Genomic DNA, 21,743 nt, shown 5'->3' on the forward strand with positions numbered 1-21,743 from the left:
TCGTCACAGAGGAATCCGCTGACCCCCGCTCCATCGCTCGATCACACGCACCCCAATGACCCTTCAACCACACGATTCCCCGCAAACACACGACCCCATGACCCTGCAACCACACGACCCCATGACCCGGCAACCACACGACCCCGTGACCCCGCGACCACACCAACCCCATGCACCTGCGACACACGACCCCCGTGACCCTGCGAAACACCACACGACCCCGTGACCCTGCGACCACACGACCCCGCTAAATCTCTGCGACCACACGACCCCGTTGACACCTGCGACACACGACCCGTGACCCTAATGCAACCACAATGACCTGCCAAACCACACGACCCCGCTGACCCCGGCGACACACGACCCCCGTGACCCCTGCACCACACGGACCGTGACCTGCCGGACCACACGACCCCGTGACCCTGCAACCCGTGGACCCCCGCGGGACTCTGGCAAGCCACACGCGACCCCGTTGACCCCGCGACCACACGACCCGTGACCCTGCCGACACCATGACCCCAATGACCTTTGCGATCCGACCACGACCCCGTGACTCTGCAACACACACCCCGTGACTCTGCAATCCACATGACCCCGTGACCCTGTGACCACACGACCCCACGACCCATGACCCTGCGACCACACGACCCGTGACCCTGCGACCACACGACCCCGTGACCCTGCAACCACACGACCCCGTAACTCTGCGACCACACGACCCCGTGACCCTGCGACCACACAACCCCGTAACTCTGCGACCACACAACCCCGTAACTCTGCGACCACACGACCCTGTGACCCTGCGACCACACGACCCCGTAACTCTGCGACCACACGACCCCATGACCCTGCGACCACCCAGGGTCACGGGGTCGTGTGGTCGCAGAGTCACGGGGTCGTGTGGTCGCAGAGTCACGGGGTCGTGTGGTCGCAGGGTCACGGGGTCGTGTGGTCGCAGGGTCACGGGGTCGTGTGGTCGTGCGACCACACGACCCCACACACTCACCTGCTTGGGAGAGATGGTGGTACTGGACGGCGACGCCTGCTGCTGCTGCTGCTGCTGCCGCTGCCTCCACTGCTCCTCTTGCCGCCGCCGACTCTCGAGGCTCGCCGCCGCCGCCACGTCGCCGGGGACGACGCGGGGTGATCCCGATGTGCTTTTCCTCGCTCGCTTGGGCGTCGCGAGTGCCGAGGCGACTCGACTTGCCAGCGGACTCGCCGCCGCGTCTCGCTCAACCCCCGCCTCGTTTTGCTCAACCCCTGCTGGCGGACTTGCCACCGCTGCGTCTCTCGCAACCCCCGCTGTGTCTCGATCGACCCCCGCCGGCGGACTCGACCCCAATGCATCTCGTCCAACCCCCGCCGCCGCTGCGTCTTGGCCGGCGATGTCGGCGTTAGCGAGCGCGTCACGGCTGCCCTCCTCGTGTTTGGCCGGAGCGACGGTTGGTTTGCCATTCTGACCCTCAAGGTCGATCACAAGCTCGTGTTCCGACTCCATGTCACTGCCATCCGTCGTCGCGGCAACGTCCCCAGCATCCGTCGCCGTCGTCGCGGAGATGCCCTCGACGTCCATCGGCGTCGCCATGGAGACGTCGCGGACGTCTGTCCCTGTCGCCGCGGAAACGTCGTCGACGTCTGCCGGTGTCGTCGCGGAAACGTCATCGACATCCATCGCCGCGACGATGCTGGCATCCGTCGTCGCGGAAACGTCGCCGGGCGAGGGCATCCCCGCCGAGACCGCGGTTTTCATCGGCGGGTCGGTGACGACGACGCCGTCGCCGCGTGGAGAACCCCGGATCGGGATCGGCTCCTCCCGGCTCCTCCCGCAGTCCTCCCGCACGGCCGGGGTCAGAGGTCGAAGGTCAGAGGTCGGTGTCGAGGCCGCTTCTCCGTCCGCAGGCATGCGCGAGTCCCGTACAACCGGATTCATCCCCTGGGACCCATCCCGGGGAGGGTCGTCGTTGGAAGCCTTCTCCGTCGTCGAATTCGGGGCGTTGCCTTCGCCGCGGCGCTCAGCCGATCCGAGGACGTCGCCCGACCGACGGTCGTCGACCGTGTCGCGAGATGCCGGCGGAGTTCGACGCGATTTCTTCGCGACGGGTTCGCACGATTCGCTCGGCTCTATCGAGGTACCCTCCTTCTCTGCCTCGCTTATTTGCGAGTCGGTCTCCTCCTCTTCCTCCTGCTCCTCTTCCTCATCATCGCTCGAGGATAGCTCGAGGGGAGCCATCTCAATGCCGAGATTCGCCTTGCACTGCTCGATCGTCCGGCTGAGCTTCACCGAGAACTCGTCCAGCTTTGGCGCGCTCGCGCATTTCGCCGCGGCGGCCATCTTCTCGTCCGGCGACAGCCCAGGAGCGTCCGGTCCCTCGGCTTCCTCTTTCTCGTCCGGCAAGCGAGAGTCTTCCTCTTCGTCGTCGTCCACACTCGAGTCCTTCGCGTCGTCTTCGAGAGACGTGGAGAGCTTCGGCTCGGCTTTGCCGGCGCGAGCCTCCTCCTCCTTCTTCGTTCTTGAGATCAAAGTCTGGTCTTCCGTGAGATCGATGGACGCCGGCGGTGCGGCGACGGCGATTCTGTCGGTAGTTTCGCCGGGCGCGGGCGCGTCCGTGGGGGCGCCGGCGCCGGCTTTCTCTGCCAGCTTCTCGATCACGCTGCCGTCCAACTTTGGCAGACGCTCCTTGTCGAGTTTTGGCACCTTCAGTCGGACCGGCTCAACCCGCTCCTCCATGCTGCTCGTGAACACCCCCTTGTCCACCGCGCCGTCGCACCTCGCCGCCGTGGAAAAGGAAGGTCGCGGGATCGCGGCGCCCTCCTCGGTCCGCGCGTCGTCCGACGCGTCGCGAAGTTTCGTCGCTGCCTCAGGCACCGCCGCCGCAGCAGCAGTAGCAGCAGCATCAGTAGCATCAGTAGCAGTAGCAGCAGCAGCATCAGCAGTAGCAGCAGCATCAGTAGCAGCAGCAGCAGTAGCATCAGTAGCAGCAGCAGCAGTAGCATCAGTAGCAGCAACAGCAGTAGCATCAGTAGCAGCAGCAGCAATAGCATCATCATCATCAGCCACAGCAGCAGCAGCAGCAGCAGCAGCAGCTACGGCTGGCGCCTCGTCTGCCCGCGCTCCCTCCTCGCTTCCTTGCTCCTTTGCAGGATCCTCCGGGTCAGGCGTCCGCGATTCTCTCGTTTCACCACCAGCGCCACCTGGCGTCGCACCATCGCCGCCCCCCGCCGCATCCGCCTCAGCCTCCCCGTCGTCGACGGCGACGCCGCCTGCATCCTCCGCCCCGCCGCCCGTCGCCGTCCTGCCTCCGCCGCCCATCGTGCGGTACTTGCGCATGAGTGCGGCGCGCGCGGCCTTCAGCGGCGACCCCGCTGCCTTCACCGCCGCCGCCGACACAACCAGCTTCACCTTGACCTTCCGCGGCGTCGTCTCCCCGACCTCCGTGACCTCTGCGACCTCTCTGACCTTCGCCGCGACCTTCGTGACCTCTCCGACTTTCGCGGGGGCGCCGCCGTCGATGTGCATGCGCGTCGGGTCAAACAGCTGCCGGAACTTTGCGTAGCGGAATACGCCGAGGCGATCACGGACGCACTGCAGGTGAAGCTCCAGCTCATCCATGCTCGGCGAGAAACCGCCCTGCAAGATTCAAGACTCAAACTGTTTTATTGTGCGTAAGACATACAAAATTCATCGCAGGTTCACAACTACATTGGGTACTGGTGATGTGTACCAAATATGGTAGAAATCGGTCCAGTACTTTTCGAGGAGATGTCCGGACAAGTCTTGTGGCGGACAGACAGACAGACAGACAGACAGACAGACAGACCATGCGTTTCCAGAATACCCCCACCCCTAACTTTGTTGACGGGGGGTATAATAAATACATATAGTTACATCGTTATAAAGGAAATAATTACATGTAGAAGTACAATTTTAATCAGTTTAAGCACGGAAGCATCTAGTCTGCCAACCCCAAAGAGTAGATTAACTAAAGCAGCCGCTGAATAACATAATCGTAATGAAGAATTCACACAGGATTGCACATAAGCAGCAAGTGGAGAGCACGTTATGCAAATTCAAGCAGTAAAGCAAGCAGTTCATAAATCCTTGGAGAAAAAGTGTAGGAAACAAATATGTAATGAACAAAAATACAATGAATATAGAATGAACAAGAAGATACTGTACAATTTATGGATTTTGCAAGATCATCAAGTTAAACCATCAACAACAGAGGCCTAAAAAAAACATGCCGTTTCCGCTAACCGGACCGAGTCCATTTTGAACCCCCGCTGTCGAAACTTTTTATTGTGATCGGCAAAAAAATAAAAAATCCCAACGTGATATCGATCGGTGAATGCATTGATTTGACTTTGAAGTCATTATATGGGTTGTTATAAGTATAAAACAAGTATTGTTAGAATACAAAAAAAAACATTTGATAAAAAAGTTTTGCCTGCCTACCATGTCCAATTTTTTTCAGCTTGTTAGCGAAAACAAACACCTTTTTTTCTTAGGCCTCAACATAAATTTATCAAATTAATAACAATAAAACAACCTTCTTCTTCTTCGCGATCGGTGTCGGGATGTCGCGCGACAGCTGGTAGCACTGCGACAGCGGCACCCACGCCCGGTCGTGCTGACCGAAGAAGCGGACGTCCACGAGGCCGTTGGCGACGCGCAGCGCCTGTAGGAGAAAGACAAGTGAACGCCACAAAAAACCATGAGGCTGTTGGCGACACACAGTGCCTGTGGGAGAATGATGAAAGACAAGTGAACACCACAGAAAAACAACGAGGCCGTTCCCGACGCGCAGAACCTGTGGGAGTACGGCGAAAAAACAAATGAATGCCACGAAAAAACAAGTGAACACTACAAAAAAAGCACGAGGCTGTTGACGACACACAGCGCCTGTGGGAGAACGACGAAAGACAAGTGAACGCCACAAAAAAAACAATTGAACGCCACAAAAAACCACGAGGCCATTGACGACGTGCAGCGACAGTGGGAGAACAACGAGACAAGTGAACACCACAAAAAAACCTGAGGCAAAAATATTAGGAATTTCTGTAGTTTAGCCTTAGTGTTTAGAACTTCTGTCGTTAGTTTCCACTAACGATCACTCATCTTTACTACGTACAATTATTACTCGTTATATGCATGTGAATGAAGGATATGCCGGTGATGCTGATAATTATTATTAAAAAGATGCAATTGTTACTAGATACAATAAATCACGTTTACCTTTGCTGGCCAGAATGGGAAGCCTTTCAGCTTGGCCCAAACGAGGGCATGAGGATTTCTCTGAAATACAAGAAATTAGATTGAAAATTGACATCACCGAATCATATGAAAAGTACTTGAGAAAAGTTCCATGTTATTGCTTATCAGTAAATAACAACCTTCATTTACAAAGCTGCCACGTCAGTTATTTATGCATAAAGACATATATCATAAAATAAAAATTTAATAATAATAATAATAATAAACTGAAAATTTGCGTTTGCCAGTCGACTAAGAGGATTTAAGGAGGTGGCCATTATACATTTTTTATGATCAACTATCAACTATTAACTATCATTCCAGCATCAGCATCATGTGTCAGGCTATTAGGAGTGACAAGCCACCCATCTCATGGCATAGCTATTCAGCTGGTTTGTGTCATCAACAATTACTCAAACGTGACACTTGGCAAACACCGGAGATTATAGTTTGCAATAGTACAGTCAGTTCAAACATTTGTCACACTATACTCACACACGGCTCGCAAAACCAGTTTTCTTTTTTCGTGCAGGAGTTTAGGTAGCAGTCCGGACACACATCTATCTCCGACATCTACACAACATAACCAGAGTAACCAACACAAATTAAAAACAAAAATAGCACATTTCAGTTAAGTTAATAGTTATGTTATGTGTGGTAGTGTCAATAGCCTAAAAAACACACTGAAGTACGGTTGTATAAGTTCACTGCTCAAATGTAATTACTGTAAACACCAATGTCAAGTACTCTCACAACACTGTCTCGAGAAGTATTAAAATTATTGGTGCTAACAGCTGTAATGGGCATTGATGAAATAATACCTCTAAGCTATGCTACATAGGACTAGACTAATTACGGCATAGAACTACGGAGTATTGGATGGTTGGGTTGGAGGTTGATGAAACATTACCTCGTGTTTGGCAACCTTGATGATGAGCTTTGCAGCAGCGGTCAGTTTGTGGTGGGCTGTAAGGTACAACGTTGGTTAACGCATATTAACACATGTTTTCACACAAAATAAATACATTACATTTTACTGTAGTACTTTGATTACACTGCTGTCGTCTGCAGTGAAACTACTATTGCCACTCCACAAAATGACTTTTGAATGAATTTTGAGTAACACTTTAATAGGCTGTGAGAAATTGAACATCTTGTCTATGAAATCCATTTCCAGTCAATCAAGTAGAATTTTGAAAATATTCAAGAAGTAGACGAAAATCACGAGCACAGTTCACGTCGAGAAATAAACAGCTGCTTCTCTTGACAGTTTAATAATACAAAATGTACACACAATGTACACAATACACAATAAATGTACATGTACTTCAACAGCAAACATTACTGCAGGTTTACTTTAATGTATATTTTTAGTAAAATCAGATCTGAATGTAAAATTTCACGGTTCTATTATGCCATTATTAATTTTGTACTGCTCCAGTAACCCCAGTTTCAGCTGCACACAGGAGACCAAGAGTCTTTCTTATTAACTAATTAAAGATAAGAAGGATGGCGATATCGTACATTTCACAATTAGTTTCAAGTACGTATTCTGAATGGAAAATCGTTCAAACATATTGTACTGTAGTTGGGTAAACAAAATTGCACTTTTGCGATTACCTCCCAGTCGGAAACATGCAAAACAAAAATTCCAAAACAGAACTCACATAGTATTATGGCAGTGCCCATTATTTTTTTAATTGTAATTTTCAAAAACAAGGGGAAAACCTGATGACAATGGAAACGCTAATAGAAATGTAGACACATACTTCTCTATATAGAATGAGTACGATAACATATCCTCAGATTCTACACTAATGTTTTAATACTGATTATAACTTACGGCCATTGAATATGATGCAGTTATGAAGTATCCACTTCCCATCTGCAAGCAGAGCTTCAAGTGATCCATACATCTTCCGTCGAACATTCTGTAAATAAATACATTCTCTAGCAATAAACTTTCATCAATGGCAGCCACAGACATTTGTACAGTCAGAGCAAGTGAATGCAGCATTGACCTGATTAACACTGTGTAGCTGCTTTTTCATTCAGTGAAGATTGAAACAGCATCAATATCCACACCGAAAATAGTGAATGAGTGAACAGGCATATCCTACAGCACGAAAATACTTGTAATATGTACAAGGTGACAGTGTTAAGCAACGTTGAACAGACCTTTTCGAGAGTACTGAGATCCATTGGGTGAATGATATAATCTGCATATGTTGGCACCTGTGTTGTTGAAACTGGCTGGTGGAATGCTTCCAGCTAAAAAGAACAAAAAGTCCTACGATTTTATTCCGTAGTTCAAAACTTCGAGAGCACATTACGTTCGAGAGTGCCATATGATCAAGAATCCCTATTAATTTAATCTGTAGTTCAACAACACTTAAACATACATTACATTCAAGAGTGCCATATGAGCAAGAAGCCCTATTACTGTATTCCGTAGTTCGACACGCAAGAGTGCCACAACCATGTTTTTTAACGATTCGCGCGATGTCTTCGATTCCAGAGGATGGGAAGCTTACAGCGGACTGCTTCATTCTCTGTACAGCGTGTCTGAAGAGCACGCATCGCTGATCCTGGGTGAGCATCCTCATGGCAGCCGACTGTGTGTCCGTGCACTCAGCCACGACGATTCGCTGCAATAAACACCAACCCAGTGATGGATGTGTTTGTGATGTGTTTGTTGATGTGTGTTTGTTGATGTGTTTGTGATGTGTTTGTGATGTGTTTGTTGATGTGTTTGTGATGTGTTTGTGATGTGTTTGTTGATGTGTTTGTGATGTGTTTGTGATGTGTTTGTGATGTGTTTGTGATGTGTGTTTGTGATGTGTTTGTGATGTGTTTGTGATGTGTTTGTGATGTGTTTGTAATGTGTGTGATTTGTTGTGATGGGTTTGTGATGTGTTTGTTGATGTGTTTGTGATGTGTTTGTGATTAGTTTTTGTGATGTGTTTGTGATGGGTTTGTGACGTGTTTGTGATGTGTTTGTGATCGATCACAAACAGCCTTGTTTAGATCGATAAACATACGTAGCTCATCAATTTATTAAATTCAAATTCACTACGTTCAATTCTTCTCTTGTATTTTATCGCGTACGTACGCAACTACTATAAGCTCTTTACTCACAGTCTACAAGAGACATTCAGACTTGGCTATAAGCAAATATACCATATTTCAGACATATATTCAGACAGAAATCAACTGCATATTACCAACAGTAATAACACGATATTAATAACACAATGGTAATATAAATAAAAGTAAGTTATTATTATAGTAACTAATAAATTAAGTTATAAAAAAAGTAAATTAATAATTATCTACCCTCGATATTGCCAACATTCTAACACACCAGCCTTGCTATTGACATGAACATCACAGCAGGGCTATTGAGCGCACATACCTCGCATTCCGGACACACCCAGTCGCCGGTCGGCTCAGCGTCCAGGTTAATGCACTTCGTATGGAAGACGCGTGGGCACAACTCACAGCAGATGACCGTGCCTTCCCGGTGACACACCCAGCAGTAGTAGTCATTCTCGTGTTCCGTCTACACACGCAACAAGTCGAGTCTCTAGTCAACGCTTTGCTTATTATATATAGACTGGTAATTATACATAGATTCTATAGAGCGAGTGCCTTACATGACGAGTTCGCTTAGATCAGTGCTTCTTAAACTGGTGAATGGTTCACCCCCGGGTAAATGAAATTATTTTGGGGTGAATGAAACATAAGCAAAAACATAAAGAAATTTAGTCGCAGGTGAATGAAATTTTGTGAATAAGACTCGAGGGTGGATGCCACTGAAATAGTTTAAGAAGCACTGGTTTAGATAATACGAGACATCGCTTCTCAGCTTCATTTCATCCGCATCCTCACCCGCCCAAATGCCTTCAGGTCCCACAAGATGCGACGGCCGAGCGTACAGCGCACACGTACACGAGGAAACCTTGCAGCAATCGTATATTGATTCCTCCGCGAGCGCGCATGTGAGCGCCTCAGTAATACAGCTCCGTCAGGTGTCTGTCACCGCGGTCGAACCGGAAGCTGCGCACACACGCTGTACGACACGAAGGCCATCCATCACTTACCTCGTCGTTCCTCTTTCGTCTCTTGGGAGGCGGTGGAAGCGCAAACTTGTCCTCGTTCGGCACTCGCTTCTTCGCGAACTTCTTCGAAGACTCTGCAGAGACAGACAGTAACGATTTGGCAGCGAACTTCTGTATACGCGCACGCCTAGAGTCGCAAAACCACGAGCTATCAATCTGGGCGATTGTCTGAAAATTCACTTCGCAGTTGTTTGGTGTCCCTGACAATGTGATGCGCGCGTGTATAGCATTGATTACCCTGTCCTTAAGAAAGGGGTTGTGAACACGCACATGTGGTGTATGAGGTATTTTGGTGTGGATAAGATGACATTTGATGAGGGCAGCGAAAGTATGCATAGATGCAACAAAATCCAATATTGTAGATGTTTTGTACACGATTTATGTGATACAACTACTGCACACACATTTTTTACAGGCTCTGGACAGGAGACCCAATGTGTCTTATGACAATGTGTCTTATGACAATGTGTCTTGTGACAATGTGTCTTATTTGAAGTAGAACACGAAAGACAGTTTCCATACATGTCTCTCCTCCCAGCTCTCCTAGCATTGGCTCTGGGTCATTGGACATGTTGGATGCTGCTTCTCACGTTTTTATTATTAATTATTAACTCAAGTAATTATTAATTATTAACTCAAGTAATTATTAACTGATTAAATGTCATTAAATGTAACTATCTCAATATCCAGATTCAGCAACAATTGTCACGACCATTGTCTGGTCACTACTACAAGTACCGCAAACTGACGAATGGTTAACAAATTGTCCCAAGTCAGTTTGTAATTATCTTTATTAAGAACCAATTTGGGCCATAATTTGACAAAATATGGCAGACACTTTCACCCTTAACCACACTGCTAATAAGTTAATAACGGTTTTATACAATCGAACCGACCCATGTCGCTGCCATCTTGCCTATATTCTTAAAATTAATGGTTTTTAGAATGCCTACATCTTGTACTGTCAATTAATACCAAACGTGATACTAGCTAGTATCAACACAGTTGGCAGAAATATGCTGTCCTGTGACATACAAACTTCAGCACCAAACGTTTCTTCGCTTCATCACCAGATGTAAATGAGAGCAAATTTATTTTTAACTTGCTACTACGTCCCTACAACAGTTGTTTGCCCTATCCCACGAACAAGGTCGTGTGCACTCACATACAGCTGCTTGTGCTGCCCGAAAAAAGTCTGTACAAATACATACAGTCGTTTATCCAATCCTCATAACAAGTTTGTGTACATGTATATATATACGCGTTTGTTCACCCTCCGTCCTCATGAAAAGCTTGTCAACTTCTGTGAAAAGCTGTATCAACAGTCAGTCGGTTAATTATCCTATCGTCACCACGAGGTTATATGCAAGCACATAGTTTACCCCTTACTTCTCATTTTCTGGATCTGCATTGTTGTTTACCAATTCGAATGTGTGTGTGCATGTATATCAAGGTTGTTTCAGCTTTCAGGAAAGATTATTAGCATGCTGCGTGCACGTATATCAGAATGTACCAACTATTGCTAGCTGTATGTTTTTCAGCGTTTTTGTATGTTTTGTATATTACCAGTACAAACTATTGCTAGCCCTAATTTTTACAGTGTTTTACTATCTTTTGTGTATCACCATTTGTTAATGTGCATGTGAACATATTTTTGTGTATGACCGATACGATTTGTGTACGATATAACTCAATAAACTATTATTATTAATGACAACCAACCCGTCTTTGCATGAGTTAAGGGTGCTGGTGATGACTTTGCTGGCATGGCCGACGTAGTGGTGACGGTGCTTTCTTTCAGTTTCATCGCAGTCTTGGGTCCCGGAGCAGTTGTTTCTGCTTCCTTCTTCACTGATACGACGGCCTTGCTGCATAGTGTCTTCACGGGTGTTTTCCCGGTGAAGGGACTCCTCACAGGAGTAATGGCGCTGCCGGTGCTACTGCGTCGCCTCGTTGCCACGTTCAAGCTCCCGTCTGCGATGGCAACGAATCAATGCATAAGTTCAGCACAAAATGGCAGCATACATCATGCATGTGGTAGCTTCGGGGTTTTATAGACATGTATATATGTTCCATATATACTAGCCATTACGCGTATATAATATTCCATATATAATGTAATATATATACCATATAATATACCATATATTATATTCCATAATAGTGGGGCAGATGGGGTCGTTGTCGTATCAGGTACTACAGATATGTACCCGAGGTAGTTTTAGGTTGTTTAGTTTTGTTTATATTTTTATATGAGGTATGTTTAGGGTTAGGGTTAGGGTTAGGGTTAGAGTTAGGGTTAGGGTTAGGGCTAGGATTAGGGTTAGGGTTAGGGTACACTTCTGTAGTACAAGTCTGGTACACTTTGTGTATACATATATGCAGGAGTAAGATAATATAGAATAAGATAATATAGAATAAGATAATATAGGTCTATATTATCTTACTCCTGATATATGTACCTCGGGTATATATCTGTAGTAACTGATACGACAACGACCCCCTTCAGCAATAGTGGGCTGGCACGTACGTTTAACATGGAAATGAAAGTTGGAAAGTTTTATCCATTTTGACAAATATGATTCGTCCCTTTTACCCAACTGTTCCCAAAAAACCTCCAGATATGCACGGTGACCGTAACTGCTAGATCTATATTAGAAAATTAACAATAACATGTAGTACGAATTTACTCAACATTGATTTTTGTTCATGTACAGAACGTGACAGCATGGCACCTTTTAACCTCTTGGTTTTTATCGATTGAAGAAAATAAAGATATCATTGTGCACGCAAATTTTGAGAGAGTGCACGTCATGCACATATAGTCATTTGTTTTACTTGGCAACCTACATTTCACTATTTCTCCATACGCACCTCTAGTTGTGTGTGTAACTAAATACTGCACACAGCACTACAAACATGTGTCAGAGTAGCTCTAGAACTAGAGTCAGAGTAGCAGCAAATGCACCACTCTCCGCTTGTAAAAACTACTACAAATGCACGTGAAACATACGTGTCAAAAAAACCACGAGAAATTCTAGACACTCAAGAGAAAAAGCAATTTACATGTCAGGCAGGTTTTTCCTGTTGTTAACAGTTAGATGACCCGTGTATAATATATATGTACGTTTAAATAAATGTTCAATATTCACGATTTGTCTGTCATATAGCTACCATTATCTTAAGCCACAAAAGCTACCCACATGGAAAGCTGGGGGAATAGCCAAGCTAAAAGTTCTATGTCCCATCATGCATATATATATATATATATACGCCTAGGGAGAGCCCGAAACGGGCATTACACAGAATAATAATGTAGTACAAATATCTATCACTATAAAGTTCATAGATCATCTTTTGTTCAAATTCTTTAGTCTTCGTTCACTTTTTCTTTCATACTGTGGAGATTTCAGGGGTGGTGGTGAAGAGTTGTGGAGAGTTCAGGGGGGATGACGTCATACAACCAGAGACCAGCCACCGCAACATAATCCCGACACAAATAAATTACACGTGTTAACCACAGCGCGTGTGAAAGTCCAGTGTGGCCACCCCTAGGGCCACTACAATACTGTTTGATTCTCTTTATGTTGAAGCATTTACGAGTTGTATGCACAAGACTTCTCCACTCCTGTCTGTTGTCTACAACATTCCTCCACTGATCAACTGAAGAACATTACCACACCTCAGAGACATGTCCCATGCATAGACTCAGCTAGGATACGTCTAGTAAAGCTCATAGGGTCTATATGTCCCCCAGGGAACTGCCGGAACGTACCCTGGTCACTATTTGATATGGTTAGGGTTAGGATTAGGGTTAGGATTAGGGTTAGGGTTAGGGTTAGGGTTAGGGAGTAGGTGTAGGCGGCTCCCTAGACTCGTTAGTGGAGTAGGCGAGGTATGGTCCGGCATATTAGATAGTACCAGGGTACGTTCCGGCAGTACCCGGGGGGACATTGACCCTCTCAGCTCTAGTAAAGTATAACGAGCCGCATTACTAGCCGTATATTCCTGATGGTGAGCATATATCACTGTACAGTCACAACAACAAGTAACTGGGCCAAAGGTACCACGTTAATGCCCCAGATTGTTATATTCATATGCAGCGTATCAGAATAGGCTATTAACAATTATTGTTATCATCCATCATGACAGGGTATTAATTAGATTTGCCTTTTGAGAAGAATTAGGGCATAGATTGGAGTATGATAGTGTCTTTACACATATATACAATATTGCATAAAATTTCACTTGAATGCCAGCTTTTTAGTTCAATGTGTAAAGACACTATCGTACTGAATATATCTATTTAGATATATATGTGTATTTTTGAATTTACATAAATAAAAAAAGTGATAAACCGTAAAATGACATGCCTATACGTAAGCATGGAAAGTGAACATCTGGTGCATTGTAAAAGCACATGATGGTAAAATTGATATTTGAGTTATAACAGAAATAGCCATATCCTCTAAGTTATTGAGGGGGGCTAGGGAGATGAAATTTCGCTAGATGTGCCTTACCTTTGTGTCGTGTTGTCACCACCAGTGAATTTTCAGGCCTATTCATGTTAACTCTGAAACAATAACGTAAATAAATGGTATGAAAACAACTCACACATGCGGTACAAGGCATATATATCTTGACAATGTGTAACTGACTTACCATAAGAGCTAGTTAGTACTGGTCATTTAAAACAGGAGAATTATGCCAAGGCAGCTGCAAAACATCAATAAATAATGAATAATAATCAGACTGTATGTTGGAATTTCAAAAAACTGCCTTCAGTGGCACCAGAATCGGTCCCATTTTTCTATAAAGTCCATTTAAGGCCATAATTGCATGCTTGCTCCACCAGACCATATATCCTAGTTTATCCCACCCCGATTAGTTTAGCACATATGCGAGCCATATATATACCAAGGTCCCAAAGTAGGATTGTGCAGAAAAATGTACAATATGATCAAAGGGGTTGTATTCTGTCAGGCCGGTCGTGTCATACTGCCTAGCCAGTCAGGCAGTAAATGCAGCGGTCCGGAGGCGTGGTTTTCTGGTGCTTACAGAGAGGCAGCAAGCAGGGCCACCAGATTGGACGCTAACTATAGCTTGAATTCTCTAGATTTGTGTTCTACGAAAACAAGAGCACTTCACACAGCTGTACTCACAATCGGCAAGCAAGTACCCTGCTTCAGAATTAGTCTACAGACTGGGTGGCACAGCTTTGCAGCACAGACGAATACATGGGGTGGTTTAGCCGCGCAAAGGAGGGTATTGCTAGGTCGATAACAATATTCACATTCATCGTCGAAATGGCCACGCCGTCTATTGTCGATAGCCTATATATCACAAGGCGTTACTTACACCCTTGCTGGTCGAGAAAGATACACTGCTGTAAGAAAGTACAAGACACGCATGCATGCACACCAACATCACCCTTTCTGTGTACTACCACGCACATGTGTTGTGCTCTATTGCTGGCTATTCTAACAGATGACACACATATATGCCTTCTTCACAACAATAAAAGCATTTACGGCCATAAAGTCTGCCTGACAGCACGTGATGATTGCCCAGCTATCAGGCAGACCATAGTGTGTTGATATGAGCTTCCTGTATATTGTAGAAGTGGAAAGAAACGTTCTGTAATAGCATTTCAAACATCTGGCCATCGCTTCCTGGAGATGTGCCACCATTTTGATTTGCCAAAGAGCTCCCTGCATCCAAGATTCTCCCCATGTCACATCAGGGAACTTCTACCTATCGTCGCAGCGATTCCATCACCCATACCAACTAGATCGACCTTGCCACATCATTGCCACATTGGCTTCAGGGACACGTGAGAGATTCAGTAGCCTGCAAGACACGAAATTGTAGAACAGGCCATACACGCGGTGCCGTCGTGGTGCACAACAACAGCCGATCAACGTCGCCAGTGCTACGCTGCTGCCCTCTGGCGTGCCATTTGCTATCATTACCAGCAAGTTCTTACGAGTCGCTGTGGTTATCATGTGTGATGTATATCAGGGTTCTCCAAGCTTTTTCATTATGGCGGGTGCTGCCTTTACGGTCCTAGTTGCAAATCGCCGAAGGCGGTTTGCGTGCTAGGGGGGTCCGGGGGCTATGGTATTTAGCATGGCGGCTATGATATTTAGAGTGGCGGGTGCATTTTAGGATGGCGGGGCTAGACGATAGCCTGGCGGCCCATAGCCTGGCGGGCCGCCAGGCTATAAGTGCTCTTGGAGAACCCTGTATATAGAATGTTTGTTATCATGATATTCAATAAACATATACCAACGGCCTTAGAATATTAGCTTGAATATAGTTTGAATCTTAATAGATCGAACAGATTACGTTATGGTGGGTTACTGGCTCTATCAGAGAATAAAAGCACTGTTTCTATCGATCTATGTATATATATACGGATCACAGCAAATCAAAATTTCTGTAGTGTACTAGGCACAGTCTGCTTCATAACCCTAAAAATGTCTATGACTTGATTTGATCCGATTAGACTGATATGTAAACGAATTTATGTTAAACATATTGTCAACATGACAAGAATTAGTTGAGTGTCCCAAGGTTTCTTCTGAGGGAAAATTAGACAATATCAAAGGAGGTAATGGCCAGTTTGGGAAAAAAATGCGCATGATGTATTCAAATACAGGATGTATTGATATACTTATAAGTATATCTAGATACAGGATATACTTATCAGTAAATACAGAAACATTTTCACAACAGCGATGTTAAATTTGACAACGGTGGTGCGCCACTGTGCCTCTTATGTATAAGAAACCCTGGTGTTCTTAGTAACTTGATAACGAATGTGGCAAGCCGGTGCTGTCTTATCATGTGCCAGCAGGGTTCAAAATTAAGAGCAGCAAGCAGCAGTTTTGCTGCCTACAAAGGTCAGTTAGCTGCCTGCTCTCAACGTCGACAACAAATACTTGCTTTGCTTTCATACCCTGGTATGTCATGTGGCGTACACTTTGTATGCCATTTGAACACGTTTGTGAGAAAAGCTCACATTCCCTACGTACAGGTCTACACTGCAGAGATGACACGACATATCACTCAAGATTACTGAGTGTTCTTCTTTGCAGCCAGAGAGTTGCGAGAGAGTCAGGCGCAACATGGTTATACATACCACACACTTGCTGTTTGACTACTATACTTCCATGCATTGCAGTGCAGCCGTGATTATGCCACTATGCCCCTCGAGATGAGTCACCAGCAATGTGGCCAATCAGACTCGGCCATAAAAGACCCCCCCCCTCCAACTCCAGCACATAGTGAGGGAACTAACCTATAGACCTGCACCACACACAGCTGTCAGACATCTTGTACTGCGTATAGTAGTGTTATGAGATGGGCAGTATATGCTGTTGAGTTTTGGTGCAAATATATTATCTTTTACTACTAATGCACATTTATAGTTTCACCACAGATCGCATATCTTGAATTCGTGAGCACTTTATATTGGCCTTTGCGACAAACCAATCTCAATTACCATGTAATCGTGCAGATGTTATTAATATTAATTCAAATTTAAATAATAGACTCAAAACTACCATAATTCATCTCAAAACGAAACTATATCCCACAAGCCTTTAGGCGCTGACGTAAAATGAATGTTTTAATCGCGAATGCGCGTATGATGTATACGTGTATCTGGTTACTGCATTCACACTTCACATCATGCTGCTACTGTCACGTCCGTGGCTGCTTTCGCTGCAACATGTACACGAATACATCGTCAAACCATCATCTGATGCCACAGCATGGAATGTTTAGATGAATAATCAAATTCAAATCAACCACAGATCGATCTCCGAATGGAAAAAAAAAACATGACAAACACATCAACTTGCTTCCAGCGTCAGTTAATCACATCCAGGAAATCAATTGGAGCAGCAAAAATCGCATCTAACTTTGTACCAACTGCCAAGCATTGCAAAACCCCCAATAAAAAATCTAGAGGATTGTGTACCATGAATCACCTCAGTATATCATACATCATCGGTACATGCAATAAAGATCTAATAATAATAATCTGACACCAGGAGCCCATTGGATTCTCACAGATTGTGCGAAACGTACTAGAAGGATACACTTACCCAGCTGTCGATCGAACACTCTTTCTGACTGCCAATGGTCTATCAACAGACCCCGTCATCAGCGGAGACGATGCTGCTTTTCGAAACAATCCCAACTTCTTTTTTGACGGCGTCACCGCTTTTCCGCTCTTTAGGGGAGACGACTTCGCAGAAGATTCTACTACCGGGGTCGTCAAAGTGTCATTGCGAGACGCACTGGCAGTGAGACACTTTGACTTCTGGGCGAGTATGTTCGGAGTATTTATGCACGCTCTCAATTTCGGAGACCCAGTGGCCTTGTTAGGTGACGCCACGTTTTGTACGGGCACCAAACTCACTGTAGTTCTACGTTCAGACACTTTACTCTGAATGGAGGCACAGCCAGTGCCCCCCTGTGTCTCTCCTGTAACACTAACAGATTCTGCCAACTTGTCTATCTGATTTACTTTCGTAGTAGAATTGTGATCACCGAGTTCAGTTGGCAGACATTCCTGGCTCTGGTCGAGATCACTTTTGGAAGTACTTTCCCTTTCCTCTTCTGTGGTCAGGGATAAAGCAGGCTGTCCAACTCCTTTCCCGGCCATCTTGAATGAAATGCCGGAATCACTAAAAACAACAATATACATCTCTTACGTGTTTCACTGTTGTCAAACATTACATGCATATATATACCAGCATACATATAAACACAACTCTAAGAGTCAGTGCCATCTATTTTAAATGTTTATAGAATTATTTCATGCTGTACTCAAAGTCAAAGCCAATAGTGGAATATAAGATATTTTGATCACTCATCTTCTACATTGATGAATAAGTAGAAACTTTCTTAGTCGGTAGCCTGCTAGAGAATAATGTACTGTGACTGTACCAGTTCAATTTAGTTTGTTTAACAACATGTTCTGTGCTTCAGTTTAATTAGTTTAATCATGTTGCAGGGTGCGAAATTAACGGGAGTCCGGAGTCAAATACTCCCTGATTTACTGTCGGACTCCCTGATTTGAAATATGCAGGAGGAAACGTGCAACCGCATGAATCTTAAAAATAAGCATTATATGTGCATTATTGTTAATATATTTAATTTTGAACCTCAGACTTCAGACTCCTTCATTTTGCTGCGGACTCCCCCCTCTTTTTGAGGGTAGGTTGTAGGGGGTCTGTTGGACTCCCGTGTTCAAAAGTTCATTTCTACCCCTGATGTTGTGTGTTACAGATCTCCAGGAACCCAGTGGCGCTGAGAGGGTCTATGTCCCCCAAGGTACTGCCGGAACGTACCCTGGGTACGGTCCGGTATACCGGAACGTACCGTGGTAACTATCTAGCTGATATGGTTAGGGTTAGGGTTAGGCGTAGGCGACTCCCTAGACTCGTTAGTGGAGTAGGCGAGGTACGGTCCGGCATATTAGATAGTAGTACCCAGAGTACGTTCTGGCAGTACCCTGGGGGACATAAACCCTATCAGCCAGTGCACCAGATAGCTTGCGTATTTGCGTAAATACGCATGAATTTCATACAAATACGCATGTAATTTTCAAAGGTATGCGTATAGATACGCTTGTGTTTTAATAAATACGTACATGAGAAAACAAACAGATCGTATCAGTACGCTAACCTTCCATCTACTCCCGTATCGGCTCGACTCTCTCGCTAATAGACTGGTAGCTTGGTCGCGGTGCACCACTCATTAAGTTCGCTATGGCTGCTGTGTGTCAGTACGTGAACCAGTCTATCTACTATCTATCGTGACTGGTTCCTGTGTGTAGTTTATTTTACAAAGCTCTGAAGTTAAAATTGGTGTTGCGACTGGAACGCAGTCTATACTCCGGCCTTCCCGGAATTAATTCCAAATAAGGAAAGTCGAACGTGTGTGATCTAAGCTTGTTGACTATTGGTCCATTATATTCGATTAGCCAATTAGAATTCAGTTTATAATTATTCGGTAATAAAAACGCACGTTGCCGTCGTCTGCAGAAACAAACATGAAGTCTACACGTCGCGCTGCCGAACAGTGTCAGAGCATTTTAAAATATATGAATCCTACAAGACCAAGGAATGTTTCGTCAGTGGAAGATATAGTTTCACCTATAATCTCGCTAGTTGTTGAAAACTGTCTGGACATTGTCGCTCCCAAGGCTAAGAAGAAACACGATGGTAGTTTTGTTAGCGAGGAGACAGTAGCAAAATGGAAGGGAAAATATCCATGGCTTATACTCGTTGGAAATGGGGCGGACAGAAGGATTAGGTGCGACAGTTGTGTTAATGCAAAAATATGTTAATATTCTGGTCGATACTCATACTAAGAAAATATGATGAGTACTGCCAACAAGGAGTACTCATAGGGATCTTGCCGATACTCATACATAAAAAAAATGATGAGTAAATACTCATCAACGCCAAAAATTATCTGGAGCACTGCTATCAGCCCCAGTGGCAGTGAAGAATCTTTGCAGTAGGGTAGGCTACGCTGTAGCCTGTCATGCAATAAAAAATGACTGCGTGTTTGCTTTAGCCTGTCACTCAAACCTTGGAAGTTGGAGTAATCATTTTGACAGAGCTCAAACTCAACTCACCACTATTTTGCCAAATTTTAAGCCGTTTATAAAATCATCCAAGTGATCGCACGAGCATTATACACATGCATGTACAGTCATATATAATTTAAAATAGCCACGACGCTAGTGCATGTGCATTCCGTGAGCGTCACATCGGGTTTTTTCATATTTTGCTGTGAGGCGCAGCATGGCTAAACAGTCTGAGTGAGCTATGGCTCCCAGGCAATGGCTATGGCTCCAGACGCAAGGCCAAAGGAAGTAAAAACTATGGGCGTAATTCTAGTTAGTTTGGGACACCGGGCCCATTTTTTGCAATGTAGGGGTGGATACAAGTGAATCTACAAAGGTCTTCTTCAGGGTCTTGCGTAATTATATCTACGAATAAATGTCCTTTGTCCGCAAGAAGTCAGAAAACTGTCGTTGAACCCACAGGCACTTGGAACGTCTCAAAAAAAGGTAAATAAACACGAAATGTATTTACTACCAAAGTCTTAATGTTTCTCTACTCTATTTTGCCTATTATTGCCGATAATTACCGGTCAAATGCTCATCTGCAACACACGCAGTACACCGCACGCACGCCCTGTGCACAAACTCTCTTAGTCTGGTCTTATCATTATGTTGTTTGTGCACAGGGCGTGCGTGCGGTGTACTTGTGTTGCAGATGCGCATTTGACCACTGGCAGCAAGAACCAGTCCGCATCTGCATCTACATCACACACGCGGCCATTGACTATATATATATATACTACATATACCACTGTAGTCTGTAGTATATATATAGTCAATGGCCGCGTGTGCTGTAGCTGCAGGTGCGGACTGGTTCTTGCTGCCAGTGCTTTTGACCGGCATTTACGGGTAATTATCGGCAATAATAGAGTAGAGAAACATTAAGACTTTGGTAGTAAATACATTTCGTGTTTATTTACCATTATTTTTTTTATTGAGACGTTCCAAGTGCCTGTGCGGTGGCAGCTAGTGCCTGGCTGTGGTTGAACCATAGACTACTCACCTGTTTCTGCTTATTTTTCGCGATTCGCACGTTCGCGTATTTCGGGTAACATCCCTTACATTGACGCTGCTACGATTTCATATCTTATTTTGCTTGTTACGCACATCATTTACGAACTTATGGGCAGCGTCAACCACACCATAGACCACACACAAGTTCCTCAAGAAATACTTATCTGGCGCTTTTTCCAAGAGGATGATACATATTACAAACATGCCTCATGATGCTTTCCATCAAGTGGTGTCGCGTGCTGCCATCTAGCGTCAATGTCGTGCTAGTTAGTGTATAAATATCTTGCGTAACTTTTAGCCAAGAATTGTTGGAAAGCATGCAACCACGCACGCGCGCACGCTTACATAAATATCAGTGCATATCATGTTATGTGAATATATATATTCTCTCATTTCGCCTTATATTATGTCTTATGATATAATTATGCTATCAGGAGTGAATAATAGAGATTAACAGAGAGGTGTACAGGATATAGAGGTGTAGAGGTGTACAGGATTTGTACCAGGGGGAGGGCCTAACCGTAACCCAAACTTGCGAGCACGCGAAGTGGGGGTCTGGGGGGCCTGGGAAATTAGACCCCCTTAGATGCGTTTTCTGCGCGAGCAAGAGGGGTCCGGACCCCCTGGACCCCCACCCTGTACACGCCCCTGGATTATTACTCTATTTAGTATTCACTCCTGATGCTATCGTGTCACAACAAATAAA

General features: G+C 45.3%; 1 protein-coding gene across 1 annotated transcript in view; it reads right to left on the reverse strand.

Annotated features, from left to right (window-relative positions):
- The window catches only part of LOC106806884 (protein kinase C-binding protein 1-like), a 35,807-nt gene extending 14,248 nt beyond the window's left edge, over positions 1 to 21,559 (reverse strand). The window contains exons 1-15 of the mRNA XM_014809023.1: positions 21,027 to 21,559; positions 17,487 to 18,071; positions 13,893 to 13,945; positions 11,095 to 11,346; positions 9,355 to 9,446; positions 8,667 to 8,813; positions 7,786 to 7,899; positions 7,430 to 7,522; positions 7,095 to 7,182; positions 6,162 to 6,217; positions 5,747 to 5,824; positions 5,234 to 5,293; positions 4,548 to 4,676; positions 3,089 to 3,628; positions 1,007 to 2,857 (exon numbers count right to left, since the gene is read on the reverse strand). Coding sequence (XP_014664509.1) covers positions 1,007 to 2,857; positions 3,089 to 3,628; positions 4,548 to 4,676; positions 5,234 to 5,293; positions 5,747 to 5,824; positions 6,162 to 6,217; positions 7,095 to 7,182; positions 7,430 to 7,522; positions 7,786 to 7,899; positions 8,667 to 8,813; positions 9,355 to 9,446; positions 11,095 to 11,346; positions 13,893 to 13,945; positions 17,487 to 18,049 — 4,116 coding nt within the window. The 5' untranslated portion in view covers positions 18,050 to 18,071; positions 21,027 to 21,559. The remainder of the gene's footprint in view (positions 1 to 1,006; positions 2,858 to 3,088; positions 3,629 to 4,547; positions 4,677 to 5,233; positions 5,294 to 5,746; positions 5,825 to 6,161; positions 6,218 to 7,094; positions 7,183 to 7,429; positions 7,523 to 7,785; positions 7,900 to 8,666; positions 8,814 to 9,354; positions 9,447 to 11,094; positions 11,347 to 13,892; positions 13,946 to 17,486; positions 18,072 to 21,026) is intronic.
- Positions 21,560 to 21,743: the final 184 nt, after the last annotated feature.

Source organism: Priapulus caudatus, unplaced genomic scaffold, assembly GCF_000485595.1.
Source record: "Priapulus caudatus unplaced genomic scaffold, Priapulus_caudatus-5.0.1 Scaffold184, whole genome shotgun sequence".
Classification (NCBI taxonomy): Eukaryota; Metazoa; Priapulida; class Priapulimorpha; order Priapulimorphida; family Priapulidae; genus Priapulus; species Priapulus caudatus.